Source organism: Talpa europaea (assembly GCF_964194135.1).
Source record: "Talpa europaea genome assembly, chromosome: 10".
NCBI classification, from domain to species: domain Eukaryota; kingdom Metazoa; phylum Chordata; class Mammalia; order Eulipotyphla; family Talpidae; genus Talpa; species Talpa europaea.
Genome location: NC_140077.1, coordinates 3,382,729 through 3,407,491, shown reverse-complemented (window position 1 = coordinate 3,407,491; position 24,763 = coordinate 3,382,729). Strand labels below are relative to the sequence as shown.

Sequence of the window (24,763 nt, the reverse complement as noted above, 5' to 3'; positions counted from 1 at the left end):
GCTGCCCACGCGGCAGACACACGGGGGACGAAACTGGCTCTGCCCTCCTGGTTAAGCCTGGACACGCGCGCTGACTAGCCCCGAGTCTGCATTGCTAAATCAGAAAGGATGTTCTGTTCACGTAGAAACAGGCTGGAGTCAGGGGTGTTCAGAGTTACGGTCTTGATCTAGCCTCGCTGCTGGCAGCCTTTCAGGCAAGAGGAACATTTGTTTTGAAGCAGGAAGATAGAAATTCCAGCTGTCTTCCCTTGTGAAAACAGTAATACAGAGTTCCTACCAGGGGAAAATAGGTCCTTTTCAAATGCGTAATTTGCTGATTTTAAAGTTGCTTTGTTTAGTTGTTCCTTTAGAGGAACTGGTGTGTGGCCTGGTCATCCAGACAACTGAATCTTTGTCAGGTGATTTTACTGCCCCAATTTTGTCCATGTCTTCACACGTGACATCAGGGCTTTGTGTTCAGCAGAGGCTTGACCCGTATTCTGTGAAAGCTAAAGGACATACATCCAGGGGTGATTGATGGAGGAAAATAAAAACTAGCTTCAGGAGTCTTACTGGTCCTAAAATGTAACTCCACGTGTCTGCTGCCATGACTGAAGTGAGCCAGGGAGCTGTTCTGTTGAGGGCCACTTGGGATGCAGTCCTGGATGTTGAAACCCAAGCCAAGAGGAAAGCCAGGCCCTGGGCTGCAGGGAGGGGCAGGACAGCTAGTGGGCTTTGGACCCTCAACTAGAAAGGTGCACAGCAGCGTGTCTGCTGGCTGGCTGCAGCGACAGCAGAGGGAGGTGCCTGTGGAGAGTTACACGTGGTCAGGTGCTGGAAGGTAGAATTCCTGGAGTGTCTGTCCCTAGGCGGTGGCCTCGCCTGGTCATGTGGGCGTCCCTGGCTATCTTCCCTCTACCCAGGAAGTCAGAAGCGGAGCAGGGGGCGGTCCGTGCTGGGAAGAGGCAGGAGGACGTGCAGAGCAAACAGGTTGCACGGGGTACTCTGGTGGCCCTTCCTGAAAGGCTTCTTAGGTTCATGTGATAATTCTTTGTTTTTTTGGATTTTTGGGTTTTTTTGGCTGAGAAGTATCTTTAGAGCAAGTATTGTAAAAGCTCCTGTGATGCGCTTTCCACTGGGCTTCAGCCGAGGGAACAGTATGGCCTACGACTGGTGAAATCTAGTCGGTGCTCTTTGTAGAAGGAATCCTCTGTCTCCGCTTGCCCGTTTTTCTCGTCACACGCTCAAGGTGGAGGTGTGGACGTCACAGACGTCAAACCACTTCTCTGAGATAGGCTGCTTGGGAAGTAAGCCGTTGGGAGGCAGCCAGGAGCGGTGCTGCTTGTCCTTGTCGCTAACCACTCTCCAGTAGGCGTTGCCTTTGAAGAAGAAAAGGGACTTGTGCGCGTAGGAGTAGTAAGCCGAGTCGAGGCTTCGGAAAGGGTGGTTCTGCGGCTCTACTCCTGGAAAGACCTCGGTCATCTTCTTCGGGTAAGAATCCAGCACTCGGTTCCTGTTGACATCAAATGCGAACACCTGCAAACCAAACAGGAGCGTGAGACGGGCTCCTCGGAAGGCCTCTGGTTGTCAGGTTCACGCACAGCGAGGAGGTCAGGAAACTGGGGCGCCACGCACACCGCGTTCTCTGGCCTTGACCTTGGGGGTTCTCCATCTGAGGGGGTGAGCCGCCACTGCCACGTGGGTCTGCGTAATTGAGCACAGCCTTCAAGGAAGATCTGCTACCGCTCGGGGAGGGGCAGAAGCAACCCCAGGCTGGCGCGCCGCCTACTTACAAAGGCCTCCTTGAAGAAGTAGATGAGCTGCTTCCTTCGGTCATAAAAGGCGGTGTCTAGGGGACTTGGGATGCCTGGAAATCCTTCTGAAATCAGCCTGGGATAGCGTTTTCCTTGTTCGTCTTCCGTGTGGGCTTGGTCCTTGTCACTGTCGTACCTCCAGTATTGATTTCCTGAGGGCCAAGCCAAAAATGTTAGTGCGATTTATTAATACTCGACCACAGAAGTGTGACAAAGGACGGCTTTTCAAGAGGGGCCAGCTGCCTGCCGCTCTGCCCCGAACCCAGGGGCCCAGGGGCGAGCCGGACGGGGAGCGCCTGAGTGAAGCCTCCCCTCCAACGAGTGGTTGCTTTCTCCAGGTCTTGAATTACTTCTAGGTTTGGTCCCTGAAATCCATTATCCTGGAGGGCCACTGCTGCCGCTAGGTGCCCTGCCCACTGGCGGGCATCGAAGCAGACACAACAGGAGGTCGGGTCTGCTCTCCCCGGCATCTTGTTTTTCTGCCAGACAGTCCAAAGATCCTCCGCCTATTTGTTAGGGTCCGAAGTTTATCCTGGATCATTTTTTTGGTCTTAACATATACTCTGCTTTTACAGAAAAAAACCATGAGTTTTATTTTCGAATTCTACCTTTCCCCAGGCCTCCAAAAGCATCTCGTTCCATCAGCGCCACCATTTTACAAAAGGGGACACAAGGAGAGTTGACGCGAAGCTCAGATGACCCGGTCTAACCAGGCACCTGTGCCCCAAAATGTGCGCAGTGACTCACGGTTCCAGGAAATAGTACCTTGTCATGCTGCTGTGGGGCGTCAAGGGCTGCGTGCTGTCGTCATGCCTTCATTCTAGGCTCCCTGGCTAGTCCCCTTCCTGCGTACCGGGTATTGTCATCAGAGGACATGAACCCACTCGTGCTTGCGTGTTGTAACGCACAAGCCCTCACATGCAGTTGCATTCCTGAGAAGCCAGATATTTCTGTGAAGAGGCAGGAGGCCTCTCCTCTACAGAGGCCCACCATGGACAACACCATGGACAACAGTGACCCGTCCACCGGGGGTGCTGTTGACTCACTGGGATGGCTTCTGAGTGTGAAGTATTAAGGCACGTTCGATTCAAGGTGTTTTTAAAGCTCTAAGAATAAGACAGGTGCGGCGCCGCGCCCCCGTGGTGCCCTAACTCAGCAGCGGAGTCTGTCTCCAACGAAACGTCTGGCTGGGCGCTCTGAAGGGTGTGCTGCCGGCCCAGCGTAATCAGAACTGTTGAGTGCACCGTGCAGGTTACTGAATGATCATCATCCTTCCTCTCACCATGCGAAGGACAATGAGGACCAAACTTACAGCAGGACTCACAGGGTGAAGTTCGCGCATGAAATTCCTCCAGTGCGGCTCTTGCCTCATTAACTGCAACTCAGAGCAACGTGGTTCTGTCTCTGGGATTCTGCTTCCCCGGAAGAGGCAAGGGGAAGAGAGCGCCAGCAAATCCCCTTTGCGGTTAAGCTGCGGGAGTGTGGTTGGCAAGGCTGGCCGGGCCCTGGCACAGAGGCTCCGAGCAAGGCTGTGGGTATGCTGGGGACACAGCAGCTAGAAGCCCCCCAGTCTCCTGCTGGGGGGTGGTTCGCCGCTACCACCAGGCTTCTGCTTCCTGGCCCAGCACTGACCCTCCCTGCCAGCAGCGCCCCCATCCCAGCCCCCTCCTGGAGGGAGCCTGGCTTGGCGTTCAAGGCGCTCAGGCCGGGGAGCCTGTCTCACCAGCTGAGGGACCAGCCCCCGCCGGGGCAGCTGTCTCCTGCACACCCCTTCCACTCGGCTCTAAGGCTCTGCTGCTGCTTCCCAAGTCCCCTCCTCCCACCCACGCCTCACACGTCATCCCTGTGTCCCTTTCTAGACGCCCCGGGGCCTCCCCCTCCTGCGTGGCCCCAGCGTGGGATTCCAGGCGGCCCTCGTCTCCTGTCTGCTCACTCTCCCCCCCACAGCAGACTTCCGGGCTTGAAAACGCGTTCAGAGAGACACATGCACGCCCGCGCTCAGCACGGCCTCTCACAGCAGCCAAGGCACGGAAGCAAAGCCCGCGCCCAGCGATGGACGATGGGGGAAGGTGTGGTCAAGATCCCCGTAGAAAGATGGGACGGTGCCGTGGGCGACAACGTGGGGAGACAGGGAGGGGGGGAGTGAGCAGGAGAAATACCAGGTAATTTCACTCGTGTGTGGAATTTAAAGGGGAAAAGAAAGGGGCAATTTGGTGGGGGCGATTTGGTGATGGGCGCGGGGTGACCCCTACAACTGCCGAGGGAGAAACTGCGCCTGGAACCTACAGGGGTCGTGTCGCCCGGGCGAGGAGAGGACGGGCTGGACTTCTCCGGGTGGCGTCCGAGGCTGCGCGCCGCAGAGCAGAGGGCCCCTGGGGAAGGCCCTGCTTCCCGCCCTGTGGCCACCGGCCGCGGTCCCGGCGAGAAGGCGCAGACCCCGGCGTGCAGGGCGCACGGAGCGAGGTCGGAGGGGCAGACGGCAGCGGCACCAGCACCCGCCCGAGGCCCGACGGGCTCAAAGGCACTGGAAGCGCCTTTGCTTCCCGGTCATCGAGCCCGTCACCCCTACCTTTGAAAAAGTAGCGCTCGTCTCTCCGCCACGTCCAGATGTGGACGAACGCGTCGACGTGTGCGGGGACCCCGCGCCAGCCCGTGAGGATGTGGATCGGGTCCCCGTAGCGTGTCCTGTTGTTGCGGTTCTCGTACAGCCAGTACCAGCTGTCGCGGAAGAAGTAGGTGCTGAAGCTGACCGTCACCTCCCCGCGGCGGCTTCTGGCCTTGCGGACCCAGTCGAAGGCGGCGTCGAAGGAGCCCTCGCACGCACCTTGAGGAGGAAGCCCAGCCGCTCGCCACCGGCACAGCCCACCCGCGGCCCTGCGCCCCTTCAGGAGACCTTCGTGAAGCGGGACCCGGGAGACCGGGCGGCCTGCCCTGGCCGAGGCCCCCGCCCGCCCTCGCTGCTGTGGGCCTCCGGGTCGCTCTCGACAGGCGTCCACTGGGCGCCGAGCTAGGGGCCAGCCTCCATCGGGCAGCGTCTCTGACTGTCTTCATGTGAGAACAGAAACGGCTGTTTCCAACGGGAAAGCGGGGAGCCCGCCCCCGCCTCTGTGCTAGAGTGATCATCTCGACTTTTCCCCCTAAATCTGTTGAGCTGTCCAAGCCACCCACCCACGCTGCAGGTCTGCAGGTGCTCTGCTCGCCTCCCACTTCGTGAGCGAATCCCGCCTGCTCGGGCCAGGCCCGCACATGGACGCAGAAGCCCGGCCGGGCCCGGGGCACCGCGCTGTGCCCAGGGTGGCGAACTTCACCTGCGCCCAGGCCTGCCCAGACACCGCCTGCTTTAGAGAACCACGTGTGCCCCTCCCTCCAGGAGCCCGCACGGCGGGGACACCGTCGGGGCACAGCACCTTCCTCCAAGAACTGCATCCCCTGCTAGGAGGCAGGCCCTCGGGTGCTCGGGGACCGTGCTCCCCAGGAGGGGTAAGCGGGGACCCTGGGCTCCAGGAAGGGCCTCCCAGCACCGCCTCACCATAGAGCTTCTGGATCGCCTTCCTGTCCGCCCAGTCCAGCTCAAAGGCAGGCTCCCGGGGGGTGTAATTGGGCTGCATGATGGACCCTGTCCTGTAGGTGTGGGGCAAGCCGAGGACATGGCCAATTTCATGGACGGCCACCTAGAAGGGAAGCAGGCTTGGGTGGGTGCCCCTGGCGTCCGAGCACCCCAGGACCCTGCCGGTGTGGAGGGCAGGAGAGGGGGCCTCTTGGCAGCCAGGGTGCTTCCCAGCGAGGCGGCTCTGTTCTGGACCCCGGCCGCGTGCCGCCCAGCCCCGGCAGCCGCCCCTGGCGCTCACCTTGAGGAGGCTGATGCCCGCGTCGCTGGTGGGGGCTGTGAAGTGCTCGTCGTCGTCAAAGTGGATGTCGCCCAGGCGCCAGGCGTGGGCAAACTCCTGCCCGCTGCCGTCGAAGACCCGTGGGCAGCCCAAGTGCCGACCTGGTGGGGAGAGGGAGGCCGCAGGTGCCTCAGCCACGCCGGGGGCACAGACACCAGGGGCCCAGCCCCCGGGACCTCAGGGTGCTGTGCGTGACCAGTGTGCTGCGCCAGGCAGGGAGCACCGGGGGCTGCGAGAGGAACAGGAGAGCTGGGTCCTGCCCGCCGTGCCCACACGTCTCATGCTGGGGAGTTGTCCCCTGAAACCAGCAGGGCGGCCGCTGTGGCCCTGGCTCCCGCGTCGGGCTGCGGACAGGCCATGTAAGCCCGCATGCTCTGAGAGGCATGTGGACCTGCCTGGAAACTTGTCTGTGGTGGGCCCCTAGGTCCCCCGGCACCTTCCCAGGAGTGGGGGCCGAGCCTGGGGGGGGCCGGGTGAGCAGACTGACCTGCCCTTGGCCAAGCAGGAGCCACAGCCGCGTCCCTGGGGACGGCCCTGGCTCATCTCTCCCAGCGAGGCCTAACAAGGTCCCAGGCACAGAGGCCTCAGCCCCCCACCCCGCCCCCCAGTGCGGCCACCGCAAAGCATCCCGCGGGCAGGGCAGGGCCAGCAGAGGGTGGGCCCGTTGGGCTGATCCCTGAAGCTCCCTGGATGTGGCTGCGATGCTGGCCGGGCTGACCTCAGGCCCGGGGGAGCCCACATAGAGCAAGGGTGGGCCCAAAATCTGCGCTCCTCACCTCGACCAAAGCCCAGCTTTATGTCCACTGCGGTCCCGGGGGCACGGAGGTCCTCCCGGAAGTTCAGGGGCGTCACCTCGCTCCACATCCTGAAGGCCAGCCTGAAGATGAACCTCTGCTCGTCCACTGACAGCTGGCTGCTGTAGGCCTCCCCCACCAGCCTCCAGGTCAGTGTCTTCTTGGAGAAGGCTCGGCTGCCCCCACCACGCGGGGCATCCTCGGGCTGCTGGGGGGGCCTGGGCCGCAGCATGTGCAGGGAGCGCTTTGGGCGGGCCCGGGGGAGCGGGCCAGGCGCGCTCGGCGGGGTCCCTGGCGAGGTGGCCGCAGCCTGTGGCAGGGGCCGTGTGTCCGGGACGCCGCAGCGAGGCCTGTTCATGGCGGCCAGTGTGGCCGAGTCCAGCTTCCCGCTCGCTGGCAGTGCGTTGACCTTCTGGAACCTTCGCATGGCTTCAGCCAGGGCCGCACCCCGGGGGCTCTGGGGCGGCCCCTCAGGGCTGGGACCCTGTGACGCCACCTCTGTCCTCAGGGGCCCCTGCGCCCAGCCGTATTTGGACAGGAACCGCTGCAGCAGAGAAAGCACCGGTCACACCCCGCCGCTGTGTGTCTCTGGGGGTGTGTTTTTTGCGGCTGTGGGCTGCTGCACTCGTGTGTGTGTGTGTGTGTGTGAGGCCCCCGCCCCAGGGTGAGTCCACCCTGAGATCCCAGCTCAGAGTTGCGGGACCAGGAGCAGCCGGGTCCGAGCACGCTGGGAGGGGCCTCAGCTCCTGCCGGCCTGCAACACACGAGCCTGCGTGTGCAGCGAGTGGCCACAGGGGCGAGTGCCGGGGACGGCTTAAGGGGCCTTGGCCAGCACCGCCTGTTCCTTCGCTGAGTGCCTGTGGTCACGCAGGAGGCCACTGTGTGGGGAGTCCCGCCCATGCCGCAGTGGACATGCCCTAAGCACCGGAGCATGAGCAGGGCCTATGGAGTGGGGACGCCTCTGAGAGGAGGGAGAACAGCAGGCCAAGGCCAGAAGAGCCCGACAGCCTGAACACACGCTCCACCCCAGAAAGTGGGGGGAAGGGGCACTCAGAGGGGCCTCCAGCCCAGCGGGGGAGAAAGTTCCAGGAGGAGGCAGGTGGATGGGGCACAGGTCACCATGGGCAGCAGCAGGAGCTGGGCTTGTCTGGGGAGCCCTAGTGCAGCCCTCAGAGGGAGGAGATGAGAGCAGGACGGGGCTGACAGTGACATTACTGGGTTCTCCAGGAGCCGAGAGGGCGGAGGCTGGGGTGAGCAGGGCTTGCGAGCAGCAGAGGATCTGGGCACTTGCTGGGGGACCCTGTGGAGCCCCAGCATCATGAGTGAGGTGCTTGCCTGCACAGTGGGGTGCTCACCCAGCGGGGGCATTAGCACAGGGTCTGGCTGGGCCAGCAGGCATCCCAGGCATGGTAGGACTGGGGGGCGGAGGGCCAAGGCTTGAGGTCAGAGGTCAGGTTGGAGGTGGACATGCTGAGTGCAAGGAAGGCCAGGCTGTGTCTCAAACCTTGGCGGAGGCTCAGTGAGGCCTGGCCGGGCCCTGGGGGCCGGGACCAGGGCCCGGGGGCTGGGTCTCTGCAGTCATGCAGGGGTTGGGGGGTGGCAGGGCCCAGGCTGCTCACAGCCTGGTACGACCCCGCGGCCACGGCAGCCGAGCCACCCGGGGCCACTCCTTCCTCACTGGCCTCCACCCTGGCCAGGCTTGGGCTGCACCTTGGAAAGGCAGGCCAGAGAGCTGCTGTGGTGTGTGGTGGCCGCCGGGACCTAGAGCGGCCAGGCCGGGGCCAGCCTCCCCCGGGCCACGCGCCGCCCGGCCCTGCTGACTTCCCCGGGGAAGGAACTGCCCCCAGGGCCCCTCCTCTGCCGTGGCAGGGCGTGGGCAGCACGGCGGGCGGACAGCCGCGTCGAGGGGTCGGGGCGTGGGGCTGACTAGAGGGCGGCTGGTTAGCGGGGGGCTGAGCGTCAGAGACTCCCGCTTCCTGAGAGCCCCACGGAGCCTCCAGCCCCACGAGCCCCGAGCAGAGCGCCCTCCTGCCCGTGGCGGGCTCTTCTCCACCGTCCTTGCCGCCCGCATTGGCGGCTGCGAGCGGGGCCCCTGTCAGCGCGTGCAGAAGCGCAGCCCCCACCCACGGGCGCAGGCAGCACTTGGTGAAGGGACAAGAGGGCCGTTTGCCACAGCAGCTCTGCTCAGGGTTACGTGAGAGATGTTTCTCACCAGGGTGCCAGTCTGCAGGGGTGTGCCTGCGCCTGCCTGCGCCTGCTCTGCACGCGTGTCTGTGTGCATGTGTGTGTCTATGTGCATGTCTTTGCCAGTGTGAGTTTGCACACGTGAGTCTCCGTGCATACATGTGTGTCTGCGTGCATGTGTGTGTGCGTGCACTAGCGTGGGGGTGCTGGCCTCTGGGCTTCTCCTACCTGCGCGGCGTGGAGGTCGGTGATGGGCCTGGCCCTGCGCAGGGGGGACGGTGCCAGGTCCGAGCGGTCCCGGCTGTGGAAGAGGGTCTCGGGCCGGGCAGGCCGTGGGGCCAGGAGCCAGCAAAGCAGCAGGGCCGGGCGGAAGATGGCGGCAGCGCGCATGGCCCCTCGAGCCCCGCGTCCCCTCCTCTGCTGTCTGTCTCTGTCCTCAGGGAGCGGCTGGGTGGGCCGCTTTTATCAGCAGCCATGAGGGAGCTGCCCCGCGGCAAGCCTTTCTCACCCAGGCCTGAAGTGTGCCCACAGCAAGCCTCCTCTTTGAAGACCCCAGGAGCACGCCCCGGCTGCGGGCGGAGGGCCGGCCCTCTCACCTCCTGGGTTTGCCACCGCGCCAGGGAACTTGCAGGCACCCTGGGGCGCCATCTCCATGGAGATAGGCCTGTGGGCTCCCGTGCCCTCTCCCTGCACCTTCCCGTGGACGTCAGTCCACGCACAGCACAGCAGCGGCCTGTCCGACCCAGAGACAGCGACGTGTGCGGCGGCACGGCTGGGTACACGGCAGCTGTGTACACGGCAGGCGTCAGCGGGCGGCCCGGCAGGCCATGGTGGTGGACACGAGGACCAGGGCAAGCGGCTGCCGGGGCCTGGGCGGAGGACCTGCTGGCCTCTCCACCCGTGGGCTTTGCTTCCCCTTTTTAAATTGAAGTCCAGGTGGGGTTTGCTCAGGAGACACCCCTATGCAGAGCCCCAAATGCTTCCTCCTGGGAGGAACAGGACCCTGCGGAGGGGTGACCGAGCAAGCACGTCCAGGCACCCCCGGACATTGTTTTTCCCGGGAGGCTGCAGCAGGCCCGGAACAGAATTGAGAACTCGGAGGGCGGCGTCGGGGCTGATGTCACACAGCCCGCTCCTAGGCGGCCTCCGCGGGGGGCTGGCGCTGTGCTGCTGCGTCAGGTCTCCCAACCCTGCGGGGCCACAGGTCCCCGGGCGCTGGGCGTGGGGTGGCTGCCCAAGGGGCTTGTTCCTGAGATTTTTATTTAACTGTTTTTTGCCTGTGCGGCCGGGCCGTGCCGTGCGGGGCCACAGGACGCCTTTTGGGCCGTTGGCTTCCTCGGGGTGTTTGCATCGTTTCTTCAGGTGAGCTGGATTGGAGGAAGTCGACAGGGTGCAGGAGGCGGGGAGGGTGTGATCATAAGTGAGAACGAGAGAGAAGCTGGTCTGTGCAGGACATGCCCCGTCTCTGAACCTGGAGGGGCTTGGCCAGAAGCTTCTAGACGCTCCTCAGATGCCAAGACGGCACGATCCAGTCGTCCACAGGAGAATTAAAACACTGTTTTTCCTAAAACACGTACAAAATGGGTTTCCCCCTTCTCAGCCTGGCGTAAGACGCCCTCTTAGCTACTCCCCCGGGTGTCCTTTAGAGTGATGTCCAGTGGGGGGGTCAATGCTGACTCGGAAAGCGGGCATCTTTTGGGGGGCCTGGTGTTGGGGGGGGGGCAGCTGTGTGCTCGAGCACACTTCTGAGCGGGGCTGGCACTTCCCACCCCCCGAACTGACCTCCTCCCTGGACTCTGCCCCGCGGTGGGCAGCACGCGGTTGCCAGGTGGGGGCCGGGGGGTCCCACCAGCAGACACCTCTCTGCCCAGGGGTGTCACGATGCTGAAGATGCTGGACTTTGAGATCATGGTGGCCATCGGGGGCGGCCTGCTGGTAGCCGCCTTCGTGCTGCTGTGTGCCGTCATCTGCCTCTACTGCAGAGTGAGCAACGCGCTAAAGTGAGTAGCGTGGGGTAGAGGGACTCGCCCCCCTTGAACGGGACCCCGGGTGCTCTGCTGCTGCAGGGTGGCCGCCCCCGGGTGGGCCAGAATGGCGGGCGGGCTGGCTGGAAAAGCAAAGGCAGGTGAGTGTGGACTCCCGGCTTCTCCCCTCCGGGCCTGGGGCTGTGAGCTCTCAGGTAGGAGTTCGCAGCTGGCGGCTCTGCCATCACTTCACCTCCCCCAGGGGCCCGGGCTGGGCCCTGCTGTCCCAGGCCCTGCAGGCTGGACACTTGGGGGCTCCATGAACAGGTCCCAGCCTCACATTCACCCAAAGGTCAGGCTGAGCCCGCCTCCTCCTGCCTGGGTGGGGAGCTCTCGGGGTGTCCCACCTCCACGCCCGGGGCCTTGGGCACAGCGAGGTGGCCTCGAGGTCTCTGGGGAAGCTGAGTGAAGGCCCGGGGTCCCCCGGCGAGGGGTGCATTACCAGGAAGCTCTTTGTGAAATGCGTCGCCCTTTATCTGGAGCAGAGGGGCGTTTTCGTGAGGGGATGGGAATGGTCAAGGTTTGGGGAAGTCAAAGCGGCGAGCAGCATGGGGAACCCCGAGTCCCGGTGTGGGGGTCACCCACCAGGTCGGGGGCCACGCCTGCTGACTCTGCATCTCGCACCCCTTGCTTCAGCTTGTCCTTGTTGACACTTCCCGGGCGGTGTGGGGAGGAGCGGCGGGGCTGCGGCTGGGGGCGGGGCGCCTCTGCTCTGCGGGCAGTCACGGGCTGGGTCTGGGCGTCACCTGCCCGCCGAGAACCTCCAGACAACCCCGAGAATGGCCTTTAAAGCAAGAATCTAACACTTGCCCTAAATCTCCGCAGGAACCTATGACCGCCCATGGCGTCGGCACACAGGGCGGGCAGCGCGGCCTGGAAGGCCGTCCCCACGCTGGGCCGTGCCCTCGTGCTCCACCGCCAGGTGCCCAAGCACCAGACCTCGGAGAGCGGCCCCGTGGCGCCTGCCCCCCCAGAGAGGGGGGCGCCCCTGTCTCCTGGCCACGGTTGTGGTGTGAAATATAGACTGGCTATGTTGAGTGTGGGCCTCCTGACTTCATTCTTTTGGGGTGTTTGCAGGCCTCAAGGTCAGAAGCTGGGCTGCCCCTCACCCCCAGGGAACCCCACGGAGGCCGGGCATCTGGGGGCGTCAAGTGGCTGCTGGTGCCGCCTTTGCCAGGAGGGAGCTCGGGGCAGCTCCATCTTGGAACCCAGACTCGCGGTTCGCCTGCGCTCGCCCTGCGGCTCCCTGGCATCGGGCACGGGGCTCTGGTTGGCAGCAGCGGGCAGGGAGCCCACCTGTGTGGGTAGAAGCGCTTTGGAGCCACAACAGAAATCTCCAGAGGCGACAGCCCCGACCTCCCCTGACAGGTAGGCCAAGGCCGCTGGGAGGGCAGAGCCTTCTCGGGGTCAACCAGCAAGGGTGCCGGGGAGTCTGATGCCCCCTCCCCTCCCCCAGCTTCGTGAACCTTCCCGCCCGAGCTGGGGGTCCTGCCTGGCCTCACGCACCCGGGCCGGGCACCAGGTTCAGTTATCCGAGTGTCTGTCCTGGGGCTGCCTTGGAGACTGTGGGGCAGAAGGGCGTTCACTCCCACCTCCCTGTCCAAACACCCCACATTTACAAAAACTGCATCTCTGGCAGCAGAGGGGGCAGCCGAGCTGGGGAGCACCTGGCCAGATGCCCAGCAGGGACTCTGCGGGCAGACAGCCCTGCCCCCCGCCGGCCTCTGGACATGCAGGTCCCGGGTGGTCGCGGACCGCCCGCGCCCGGGAGCCCCAGTAAGTGGCAGGTGGTGCCGTCTACACCGTCTGCGGCTTGGCAGGGCCTCGGGGTCTGCTCTGCCCCCTTTACACACCACCTCGTTTCAGAGACGCTCGCCTTCCCCAGGCCACAGGACGGCAAGGACAGGACCCGGGCACGGAGACCTGCTGGGGCCGCTCTCCCGCCTCGTCCAGGCGCGCGCGCCAGCCCCGTCACGCTGCCGCTGGTGGGCCGCTCGCCCCAGCCGGGCGCCCTCAGACCCGCAGGCCCCCATCGCTTCCTCCCCCTGAAATGGCCCCGGGGCTGCACCGCCCTGCCTCACCAGCAGCACCGGGGAGCAAAGCCCAGGGCCCTGGGGAGGTTTCTAGGGAGAAACGATTCGTGCCCCACGGGTCAGGCTCCAGGCCGGGTCGGCTGGTCGTAGCGGTTTCGTCCGGTTCCACCCCGTCTGCTGCGGGGGAGCCTGTGCGGGCCCAGCCAGCAGCCCCGCACGGACACCCCCCCCCCCCCCCCCCCGCCGCCCCTCGCAGGAGCCGCCAAGGCTCACAGCACAGCGCCGGGAGGAGAAAGCGCGCAGGGAGGAGGCCGCCCCAGCGCGGGAAGCGGACTCGCGGCCCAGTGGCCTGCTGGCCGGCTCGCGCTCTGCCCAGCCTGAACTGTGGGCCAGACCTGGGGTCCCGCCTCAGCCAACACAGCGGGGGGAGGCGAAAGCCGAGGACTTTGCACAGCAATTTGACACTGACCTCCAAGCGCCCGGTGGCGGCGCAGGGTCACCCCCACGAAAGCCTCTCGTGGCACCAGCTGCATCTGGTCTACACCGTCCTGGCAGTGACCGCAGGCTGGCTTTGCAGGAGCCCCCCCCACCCCCGGCCAGGGGGGCTGGCTCGCCCTTGGCAGGCGGGCGCCGGCGCGGCCATGCTGCACGAAGCACGTGACCGCACACATGCCAGGGTGGTTTATTTGGTTTCCTTCCACTGCCGGAAGCCTCACGACCTGGGAGCTGACATGCTCCAGGCAAGGGTCCAGGCGGCCTCCACTCAGGGGTCCCAGATAGTCTCCATGGAGGGAGGGCGAATGCTCGTGGGTCGGCTGCCGGCCTCGGGTCTGATCCCCAGCGTCCAGATGATTCCACGCGGTACAAGGCGGCGTGTGCAGGCCCCTGGATCCCGGGCTACACAGAGGGCCTGGCTCCCCTCGAGGCTGCGGCAGGCCCCCTTGTTCATGCTCAGGCCGGGCCCACGGGGGGCAGCTCCCAGCGAGGGCCTGGGGCGGCCTTCTCAGCAGTGGCCTTGGGACTGAAGCACCCCCCGGATGCAGGCGGCCAGGGCGCCCGGCGTGGGGCTCTCTGCGGTGCAGCTCACGGGCAGGCCCTGGGCGGCCAGGGCTCGGGCGGTGGTGGGGCCGATGGCGGCGAACTGTAGAGAGGAGAGCGGAGTCAGCACGGCAGCAGGGCCGGGAAGAAGGGTGCTGACGGGTCGGGCCCGTTGCGCCTCACAGGAACCTAGGTGCAGTCACACCTCCCGGCGTGCCCTGGCCTAAGAGCCGTGAAGCCTTCACCTTCACACTCTTACCCAGCCCCGGTGGGCCTGTCCCTGGGTCTGGCTCCGGGGCCTGGACAGGGGGACCCGCTGGCTGTGACACTTCTGTTTGGTATCTCGGGGCCTGGGGTGGGGGAAGAGGGCAGGGTCGGGGGGAGCACACGACCATCTGAAAGGGGCCTGGGTGAGGAGAGTGGTGGCTGGACCCCTTGGGAAAGCAGAGCGGTCAAGACCTGGGCCTGGAGCCAGAGGCTGGGGTGCAACTCCCAGCTGCCCGGGATGTGGCCTCTGCAAGGGAGCGCCGCTCTGGCCTGTCCCCCATCCACAGAGCCGCGGGGTTCCTCACCGGGCAGCTTGGGGACTCGCGGAGGCAGTGGGTGAAACGCCTGACAAAGGCTCAGGGGCCGCTGTGGCCACCGCTGGGAGGATCACGGTCACCCCAGATCCGAGGCCCCTGTGGCGCAGCCTGGTGGTTTTCAAGCGCACGCAGACTCCCAAAGTCCCCCGGGCGCGCAGCAGGAGCGCTGCTTCCTGAGAGATGCTGGAGCAGAACCCAGTGGCCGTTTTCTCTCCCTCTAGGCGGACGCGCACGGAGGAGCTCGGGTGACCGGGTGGCCCAGGCCCATCATGGGCCCGGGTGGGCTGAGGCCACAGGGCCAGGAGAGGTGTGGGCACGGAGAGACAGGAGGGGGGGCCAGCCTGGTTCCCAACATCCCCTCCACCAGCGCCCACCAGCCACCCACGACCGAGCTGGCTTCACCCCCGCCGCTCCCCTTCAACGCGGGGGAGTCGGGTAACAGCTCCCTTCCCCGGTGACCCTGTGACTTTGCCAAGCTGCCCACACGCTGGGCTTCAGTTTCCTCCTTCCTTGCCACGAGGAAGCTGTCCCGGTTGTGCTGGCTTCCTCTGCCTGGCTTGGCATGGGAGTCACCTCAGAAACAAGCTGTCCACTGACCATGACCGACCTCGGCCCGTGGCTCACTGAGTGGCCACCGTGGCCATCCCGAGCTCGCATCCCGCCCTTGCTCCTGTGTGACCGGGCAGCACACCACTTCCCTGAGTCTAAGAGCTCTGAGCACAGGGCTGGGGGCTCTGGAGCCCCTGCCGTGGCACGTCCCGGGACGGCCACCAGTCGGGCGTGTGCTGGTCAGGCGTGCTTTGAGTTTCTGTGGAGACCATCAGGTCAGAGGTGAAGGTGAAAAAGAAGAATCTAGAAAGGATCCAAGCCCACTGAACAGCTCACCTTAATCTGGTCGATGCTGTCGCCTGAAAGCTCTTGAATGTACTTGAGGCTGTGTGTGAGGCCAGAGGGGCTGAAAAACGCGATGCTGGCTGGGATGCCCTGCAGGGGACAGCAAGTGGTCCTCACCCGGCCCAGGGGCAGGATGAGGCTTGAGGCCCCACACCCTGGTGCCAGAGCCACAGGAAGGGCCCCAGCCCGGATGCCAACGGGAGGGGCCCTGGCCCCGGCAGCCTCCTGCAGTCCTCCCGGGCAGAGGCAGGTCAGGAAGACTGGCCGGACAGGCCTCCCGCCACGACCACAGGGGCACCAGTGGAGGAGGCGGTAGCCGAGCCTGTTCTCTGGCAAACCCGCCTCCTTCCGGGCACAGTGCAGATGGGTGGGCCCGAGTGGCCTGGTTACCCGGGGCTGTCCTCCCAGAACCGCCAGCACCGGGGGAGGCAGAGAAGCGGTCTCGGGAGATGCCCGAAGGGAAGGCGTCCTGCTGAGTGAGGTGGGGCAGGCTTTGATCAGCTCAGAGCAGGCTGTGCCCGCTGCTGCCTGAAGCCTCCCAGTCACACTCCTCGCTGGGCCTGCAGCTTCCCAGTGCGGCCTGCCTCCCTCCCCAGGCTCTGCCCCGCGGCTCCCTCAATGCCCCCACAGCAAGGAACAGCGACGACCTCCAGGTCCCCGCTGGCCACGGGCTCAGAGGTCTGCAAAGAGCACCAAGGGCTTTGCGTGCGGTTAGACATGAAAATCTCACTCCTAGGTTGCCTCAGATACGGAGACCAGACCTGCAGGTCACGTCCAGTGTCACGCGCTGGGGGCAGTGGACGCGCGCGGCTGCCCGCCCTCCGGCCTGAGCGCCCCTGGAATCAGCACGCACCTGCTTGCAGTAGTAGCTGCTCAGGTTCCCCTGTATCCCCGGGTGTGGAATCGTCTGGTACACGGTCAGGCTTTCCAGGGGGATCCCTGGGCGTAACCAAAAGCAGGAAACAGCCTTTACTGCGCCGGCCATGCCTGGGCCTCACCCTGCACCCTGCAGGAACGCGCTCCCAAGCTACAGCAGACGGGGCCTGCCCTTTGACCCTCCATCAAAGGGCGGCCCACAGGCTGTCCCTGGTCACGCCGCCATGGATGCTGTGAGGAATCCCACTCTGGGGGGCGGGGGTTGCACAGAGCCTGAGGGGCCTTCAAATTCTGGGGTGAAGCAGGCAGCCGAGGGCCTTCTAGGGCCTGGATGCTTGGGTCTCAGCAAGCTGAAGCCAGGAAGCGGGGCCAGGGCAGCCCAGGCGAGCAGCCGGGGCGCCGGCTCGGCCGCGCCTCCCGGGGACTAGCCCTGGCCTCACGGGAGGGCTCCCTGACTGGGCAGCGGCTCCAAACATTCCCGGCCTTGAGGGCTGGCAGCGAGGGAGAGGCAGCGCGCCCGGCACAAATGTCCGTCCCACAGACACGGTCATGACCCGGGTGACCCCCGGGCTTGTGCAATAAAACGGAGTAGGAAAGAAAACCCCGCGAAGAAATGGAGATGGCGCTCGCGTAGAACAGCAACCAGCGCCAGGCCTCTGACGGAGGCCGAGCCCGAGGACACCCGGCCCACCCCACTTGCCCCGGTGCTCCCGGTGCAAGGCCAGCTGCTTCCCGCATCGCCCGGCGTCCTGTCACCAGCCTCTGCCGTGCTCCTGGGGGCTGGAGGGCAGCGAGGCCGGGGCAGACGGACAGCTGAGCTCTACGCTATTAACACGGGAGAAAGCTGAGGGTCTCGGATGCCCTGGGCGCTCCCCGGGTGCCCGGAGCTTTACAACAGGGGAGGCTGCCGCGGCTGCAGTCCCCCAGCTGCCTGCCCTTGGGGGCCTGGCATCCAGTGGCATCACCTCACCACGGCTTTGCGAGGCCCAAAGGCACGGCAGCCCCTCGCAGCTGGGCCCCTGAGGCGCGGGGGGGATGGGCGGGCCTTGGCTCACACAGCCAATGGGCAGCAGCGGGAGAAGGCGCAGCTGCTGGGGTTCGGACGCCAAGGCCCCGCGAGCTGCGTGCCAGGAGATGGGAGCCGGCGCACCTCGCTGTGGGGCCACGTACTTGCTCCAAGGTCAGGCCAGTTTCTGGGAGGGGCAATCCGGGGCTCTGGGGGCTGGCGCCGGAGCGGCTGGGCCGGAGGGCACTGCCGGCAGTTAGGCACCTTCTCAGCATGTGGGAGCTGCCCAGTCTCCCCCATGCAGACACAAGCCTCTCTGCATTCAGCCTCCCTGGGGAGGCGCAGTGACCCCCGTGGGCTTCCAGTCAGGGCCCAGCGGGCTGTGGGGGCAGATCTGAGGTCAGGAAAGCAGGCGCCCACCCTGCTGCCGCCTTAAGGCCTGCTGGTCATCCCCCGCCTGCTGGGCCAGCCGGCTGTCCCGGTAGTCTGGCAGACTGACCGCTCCGCCATGCCGGGGCTCCTGGCGCCCCACCCAGGGGGAAGGCGGGGCTCCGGGCGGGCACCCCAGTTACCTTGGTCCTTGAGCATTCTCGGCAGGACTTCTCTTTTGAGGGCCCCACAGGGAAACAGCAGCGGCAGTGCCGGTGGCTCCCCTGAGGGCAGACAAACAGACGCTGCAGCAGCTTGGTAGCGACTCTGGGGAGACACACGGGGGCCTGGGAAGGTCCGGGTCCAGCGCCCGGGTGGGAAGAACAGCTGCTCCCTGGCTGCTCTTGTGGGCGAAGGTGCCGAGAAATCTGTGCGCCCACACAAGCGGGGGTGCTGTCACTGGAGGGGCTCCGGGGCAGTAGTCACTGTTTGGAAGGGGGTTTTGCATCCAAATCAGAGTCAGAAATTAGAGGTCAGGCCTGGCGCTGGCCGCTGGCACTGAGCAAGCATTTCCTAGCTCTGGGGGAGCCCCGGGTTGATGGAGATGTGGGGCGCCAGCTGCTGAGGAAGCCGGGAAGTGGCAGCAGCCTCAGCAGCAAACAAAAGCCGGGTGCTTCAGCGCAGCTCTAAACCCTGGGTCCTCACAAGCCCTCCTCCCCACACCCACGCCCGGCCCTGCCGAGCCACGGTCCGCGGGGAGAGGGGCCAGAGGAGGCAGCTTTGGAGGGCAAGAGAAGGCCACAGTCACAGGATGGTCCTGGGCCTCCGCGCATCCCCACTGAGAACCAGTGCAGGCGCTCTGGCTTCTGGGCTGCTCCCCAAATGGTCTGTGTGGAGGGGTCAAGTGGCCGCAAGCCCTTTGGTACAGGGGGAGGAGGGAGCTGGGCTGAATCTCCGCCCGCACAGACAGACACAGAGACAGGAGCGGGGGCCTCCTCCTGGGAGGGCCCAGGGAATATTCCTGCCCCCCAAGGGGTGGTGGGGGTGAGACCAGACACAAGAAATGGGGGTCACCTTTTTCTACTTACTGGAGCAAATATATTCTGCAAGCCTCTCTGCATTGCCGCAGCCCTCCCCTTCCGCGTCCAGGCCAACTTTACTCACTGGAACGCAACAGAGAGACATTTCTTCACACGGTTTATTAAAGTCCTTTTTAATGTGCGAACCCAAAGGCTCGGGCTTCAAGAATCAACAGGGAAAGTCTCCTCTGGAAGCCGGGGCAGGAAGGCCATGGACCCAGGCCAAACTGGCGGGGGGGGGGGGCAGTGACACACCGTGTCTCAGAGCCCCCAAGCTGGTCCACGAGAGGGAAGACAAGCACCACGGCCTGTTTCAGGATGTCCCGAGGTGACGAGCGCGAACTGCCTGCCGTCGGGGGGAAGCTCAGCACAGACTGGCTCCTGTCTCAGGAGTGGGGCCTGACGCACCGTCACGGGGCCCGAGAGACCCTCATTTTCTCAGGGAGACAAGACCAGCCCCGCCAGAAAAGTGTCGTGGGTTGGCACCGTCAGGCTGCTCGGAAGGGGAGGAAAGGCCTCACCCCTGAATGCAGCGGACACTGGTGATGTGGAAGCAAAGGACATCCCAGCCCCGAGCAAATCGGGAAGAATCAAGGAGCAGACAGTGGGGCGCCGGCGAGGTCTGGCAGAAGAGGCGCTGGGCCAAGGTTTCCCAGAGTTTACGACGTGGTGACGAAAACCAGAAACATCGTTTATAAAGTGGCCAAATACCTGTGTGCAGGGGACGGGGCAAAGGAACGCGGCCCAGGTCGGGCCCTGGCACCCCATGGCCTCCGTCCCCGGCTGCTGCTGCTCCCAAAGGAAAATGGGCTCGCTCAGGCCTTGCCGGGGAAGACGAGGTGGTGCTTACAGCAAGCACGCAGCAAGAGGCTGCTCTGCCACAGGGGCGCCAAAGCAGCAGCTGTCGGGAGCCGGAGGGCAGCTGGCAATTTGTTCCAACAGAGCAAACAGACAGCTCGTAATGAAGCAACCGCCTAGGGTCTGTCTCGGGTCTGAGTTAATTCCTAAGTTACCCTCTGTGGGGCAGCCGGTCTGTTGACGAGGCCAAGCAACATGTACAGATCATCAGGCAGGGAACCAGCGGGCCCAGGCGCGGATTTCCATAGAGCTTTTAAACACAAACTGACCAAGTATTTCTCAACAGATGCGAACCCATTTTTAATGCCACTCAGCAATATTTCAGTGTGTTTCCTGGCACCTTATCGGCAGCCTTACGGAACACACTGGCTATTTTTATCTACTTCATAAGCAAAAAAATCATCACATCTTCAAATGGAATGAAAGTATCGAAAAACCAAGGCAAGAGCGTGCAGGGGGACCAGCCACCGGGGCTGCTCTCCGCAGGCCCCACACAGGCGTTTCCCCACACCCAGCAGCCTCCAGTCTCAGCAATTTAACTCCGTTCTGACCCCGGCCGCCGGCAGACGGCACTGGCCCCTACGGCAAAGGGTTTGGTCCCGTGGGGTGGGCCCCCTTTCAGATGCCAGTCAGAGGCCGGGTCGCCCGCGTGCTTCAGTGCAGCTACAGACCCACGGTCCTCACAAGCCTCCTCCCGGTCACCTGCTGGAATGGCGACCGGCCCCGCCACAGAGGGGCTGCTCGGCGTGCGGCGGAACCCCAGGGTGGCGCCAAGGACACAAATGATCAGCCAGATGGAGAGGTTGAGGACAGGACTCGGCGGACGTGAGGCGGGGGGGTGGGGGGCTGTCGTGGCGCTCCCACGGCCTCTCCAGGCAGGCAGACACCCTCCCAGCACCTCCCGGCGGCCCCACCCTTTGGGCTTTTTATGGGGGCTTTGCGACAGAGGCGCCATTAATGAGATCACAGGCCACCGGTCACCGGGGACCCTCGAGCCCATCTCTGCTTCCTGAAGTCCTGAACCTCTAATCCCAGGGCGCGTTCCCCCGACAACCGGCCCTCAACCCGAGGGGCTCTCCAAAAGTCACCTCACTAGCACACGCCCAGGTGGAGTGAGAAGAATGTCATTACACAGACACTTTTCCCCGGCCCTGAGGAAACGCCCAGGTCTGAGGAGCGGAATGCCAGGAGCGGGGACGAGACCGGGAATCTCGTGTGTGAAGCGCACGTCACGGGCACGCACCAGAGCTGCAGTGGCACTTGGCCGCTTACCCAGAGACGCGGTCGCCTTTCCCACCACGTACGCCGGCTTGGCATTCCATTTTTCTTTCAGAGACGCCGTCCAGGCTGCAAAGCATGAAATGACGTGTGAGTCGCAAGACCAAAGTGGCCGTCTGGCCGCTGCCCGGGCCGCGGGCTGATCCCGGGAGACTCGTGGGTGCGGCAAATTCTTAGGCGCGGCCGCTCTCGCAGCAAACAGCTGCAGGAACCAGAAAGCGAGGCTTCAGGGCTCTGGCCCTACCTCGAGAGTGCCCCTGGCGCGTCCCCTGCAGGTGTGCCGCGGCAGACAAGGCGATGGAGGGTCAGTGAGGTCCATGGTCAGAGAGAAATATGCTCGCGGGCCTAACCTGAAGCAAAGGCCTCTGGGCTCGACCTGCTGCTCACCCTCCCTCAAGCTCTCCGCCCCCCTCAGCTGGGCAGGCCTGGGTCTGAAGCCTCTGAGCTGGGCCTACAGTCTGGCAGGTGCCCACTGTCCCCGAGTCTCGGTCTCCTCATCAAGCCCATGAGCTGGTCGCCTCGGATTCCAGGACACAACGAGCACAAGGTATGCAACAGGGCTTGGCACACAGCAGGCGCTCCACACATGCCAGCTATGCGGCGGCTCCACCAGACAGACTAGAAGGCGGTGTCCAGTCTGAACCTGGGCTCTGCGCATCCGCTCTGACGGGGAGGGAAGGAGCCGGGAGGAAGGGCGCCCGCAAGCCTGGCCCGGCAGGGGCTGTCGCCTTTGTTGGGTCCTATCATCATCCTTTTGAGGAGGGACAGGAGCCCCCGAACTGAGGGGACAGCAAAGACCCCGGCCCTGTCTGCCACGCCTCCAGCCCCCAGCAGGGCTGGCAGGCTAACAGCGGTTCTGTGTTGGACACGAAGAAACAGCTTGCAAAGGGTCATTTTCTGTGCCCTCCCAAGAGGACAAAAACACGAAGAGACTTGGTACCGACACAGTTTTTCAACTAAAAATCGTCACAATCCTTCAAACCTGAAGCACAGTAATTTCTGGAATCCTGTATTCCCAATGGGAGGAATCAGAGTCAAGAAGAATCCAGTGGAAGTCACAGCAGCGCCAACCTTACCTTCAATTTTACTGTCTTTCTCCAAGCACAGTTCCACTGCTTCCACCGCTCGGGGGCTGGTGAAAATGAGCCCCCCGTAATCTTCCGGGCGAGACAGCTGCACCCAAACAAAGGTACTTTCTGTGAAGGCTGAGAGAATGTGTCCCACAATCCCGAATGCTTCATAAATCCACCCGTCCACCCATCATCCATCCACCTACCCACGCACGCTCCCGCCCATGCACCCGTGCGCTCCTCCACGCACTCACTCAACCCTTACTGGACACTGACTCTGCGCCTGAAACTATTCTAGGCCTTTTGGCACATACAGGTGAATTCATGACTCATGGCACGACCCTCGAGCAGGAAGGGAGGGGAAGGGCGAGCACAACGCTGGCTGGCAGGAGCAACAGAGCAGAGCACTGTGACTCGTGCTGGGCTGGGGGTGGGCGCAGCAGGAAGGAGACGCGTCACCTGCATCGGTGACGCAGGAGTACTCAAGGGGTGACAGCCTGGCTGAATGCAGGCCTGATTTTCAAAGGCAAGAACAGTGATACAATGTACTGAGCGTTTTTCCCCAGCCAGGCCCCGGGCTATTTACACGTGCTCCGTCTGGCTGTGCGGACCCTGTGGAGTGGGACGTTCTTCCCACCTCACAGGTTAACACAGGCGTGGAGAGGTCCAGGAGCTAGTCAGGTGAAGCGGAGGCAGGACTCTGGCCTGTGTCTCTGAGTCCCAAGGCCGCCACGTATTCGCTGCACACCCAGAGCTTTCTGGAGTGTTCAGAGCCCCTCCTGGAGCACACTGGATGGGGGCGATGGGAGAGGCTGGGACCTTTATGACCATTAGGCTTGGAAATGATCTCCAGTGGTGAGCTCTTTCCTCGCTTTTTAAAGCCGCTTCTGGAAAAGTCTGCCCATTTGTCCACTCTCATAGGTTCCCTCAGCACGCAAACCCAGTGCAGTAGCCCAGGGCGTGTTCCCCTCAGACCGACAACAGAACCCAGAAGGCTACCCCGAGGGGTGTGAGGTTGCATTTAATGTCAGCGGTGGGGGTGCGGTGACCTGGCGCCCACCCGGGCGTGGGGCCAGGCGATGGGGGCTGAGCCCCAGTCTCACCAGCCACCCTCACGTTCCCCTGAATCCTTCCTCAGAAACTTCTGGAAGGCCCTTCTGGATCTGTCTCTGGCAAGTATCTATCACTCCCACACCTAGCCGCAGAAATGAGCCTGCAGGGACCAATCCTGGTCCCCAGTCTCCCAGCTGACTCGAGGCCTCCATCTCTCATGTGGGACTCCCCTGGCCCCCCACCTTGGGTGTGCTGCTGGGCACAGCTACAGAGTTGGGGAAGGGGTCAATTGCTGGGAACAGTGGGGTGTGGGTCCCACCCGGCCTGCTCCCCAGCAGCTCCCTGGAGGAGCTGAGACGTCCCTAACTATGGGCTGGAGGGGGGCAGCTTGTGCGGCCCTGGCTTTGAGGTGGCTGGTGACACGGGGGCTCCAGGAGCTGGAGGGGAGCCCTCCCCCGCAGGACGTACCTTCTCGGAGAGCCCAGGCAGAGACAAGAACTCAAATGATAACACAGGGATCAGAGTGGCTTCCATCCCGAGCAGCCCCAGGTCCTGCCGAGAGAGAGAGCAGTCCCGGGTCAGCCAGGGCCGTGTGGGGAGCCCCCACCCCACAGCCTCGGCAGCCCGCCCTGACGCGGCACCCACCCGGATGTAGGGGTCCTGGCCGCCGCTGTCCTCCTTAGGGTCTTTCAGTAGCAGGACCTTCATGGCGGCCTGGCCGGCGCTCCAGCTGCGCAGAGCAGGCACGGCTCCCAGGAGACGAGGCTCCCCTAAGCGAGGGGAGAAGGTAATGGGGTGCTGGCTGCGGGACTGTGCCCTGCCGAGCATGACTTGGCAGAAATCCGCGGAGGCCCCGTCGCTGATAAGGCCAGGCCCGCTTGGGCGCACCTGATAGCGCCGGGGGCGGTGGAAGGCCTCGGGGCAGCGCGAATCTGGGTGGTGTCCACCGAGGACAGCCGGGCTCCTGGCGTTGGAAGGACAGAATTACTTCTGTTTCAAGAAATACACTAAGTAGCTTCTAAGCTTTTTAGGAAATAGCTATATCCCTCTCCTGGAGGCTGTTTCATAAATGTTGTCAAGCGTCACCAGGTAATCTTTGAAAAAATTTCCAACAGCCTGGAAAACGATTTGTATCAAATGTCTCAAGAGCTTTACTTCTCTCCTAACCTTTCTTCCTGAAGTGTCACGTCTAGGGATAAACACGAAGGCAGCGCTCGAACGTGCAGGAAACGTCCAGGTTATTCTCTGCATTTACCGAGAGGTCCCGGACTGGGCGCGCTGTGAGAGGGGAGGCCGAGCTCGCCCGGCGCGAGCACCCACGACGATACAGCCGAGGCGCCTATTAATCCTTTGCTCGCGGAGACAGCGAAGCTCTCCTCCGGCAGCAACTGGGAGGCGCTCGCTGCTGCCCAGGTGGCCGCGCCGGTCTCTCGCTTCCTGGCTTTGCTGGCCCAGGACTCCACGTTTGTGTACTGACCTCCCTGATTACAGCAGGAGACGCCGTGACGCCTGACGTGAGCGAGACGGCTAACAGGGCAGGCCCATGACGTCGTAACATCACCCCAGATAACTTTACTACAAAGGTAATTTAATTGCAAAAGAATGCAAAATTCCAAAAGCAGGACTGAGAACCGGGCAGAGCACACGTGTGCAAGAACATGGCCCCAAACACTAGCAAAACACTTTTTCGGATGGTAGATGACGGGGGTCATCTTCTTTTTTACCTCTTTCTGCATTACCCCCAATTTTTTTATGATAAACATTAAATTCCTTTGGTATCACGGGGGAGGGACTACGCCTTACACCCACCCCAAAGGCCTAAAAACAAATGGCCCGAGGAGCTGCAGGAGAAGCTGGCGGACATGCAGCCTCGGCCCGCCGGCGAGTGTCATTCGGCCTAGTCAGGACTCACTGGCCACGAAGCGGCTGACGACAGCCCCCAG

General features: G+C 63.7%; 2 protein-coding genes across 3 annotated transcripts; both read right to left on the bottom strand.

Moving 5' to 3' along the window:
• Window positions 1-1,215: 1,215 nt before the first annotated feature.
• On the bottom strand, window positions 1,216-9,048 carry MMP21 (matrix metallopeptidase 21; the record flags this gene model as incomplete). Its single annotated transcript, XM_084244531.1, has 7 exons — window positions 1,216-1,515; window positions 1,773-1,945; window positions 4,363-4,617; window positions 5,323-5,464; window positions 5,642-5,781; window positions 6,457-7,018; window positions 8,887-9,048. 7 exons carry the CDS (start codon window positions 9,046-9,048, stop codon window positions 1,216-1,218), a joined length of 1,734 nt encoding a protein of 577 aa, XP_084100657.1.
• A 4,353-nt stretch (window positions 9,049-13,401) lies between these two features.
• Window positions 13,402-23,528, bottom strand: UROS (uroporphyrinogen III synthase; the record flags this gene model as incomplete). 2 transcript variants are annotated; one of them, XM_084244970.1, is made up of 9 exons in its annotated part: window positions 13,402-13,856; window positions 15,223-15,321; window positions 16,085-16,170; window positions 17,686-17,766; window positions 18,571-18,645; window positions 20,692-20,766; window positions 21,774-21,870; window positions 23,289-23,372; window positions 23,466-23,528. In XM_084244970.1, the coding sequence occupies 9 exons, from the start codon at window positions 23,526-23,528 to the stop codon at window positions 13,719-13,721; spliced, it is 798 nt and encodes a 265-aa protein (XP_084101096.1). In that variant the 3' UTR covers window positions 13,402-13,718. The 2 variants fall into 2 exon arrangements, with proteins under 2 accessions (XP_084101096.1, XP_084101097.1); XM_084244971.1 differs by lacking the exon at window positions 17,686-17,766.
• Between the last annotated feature and the right edge of the window lie 1,235 nt (window positions 23,529-24,763).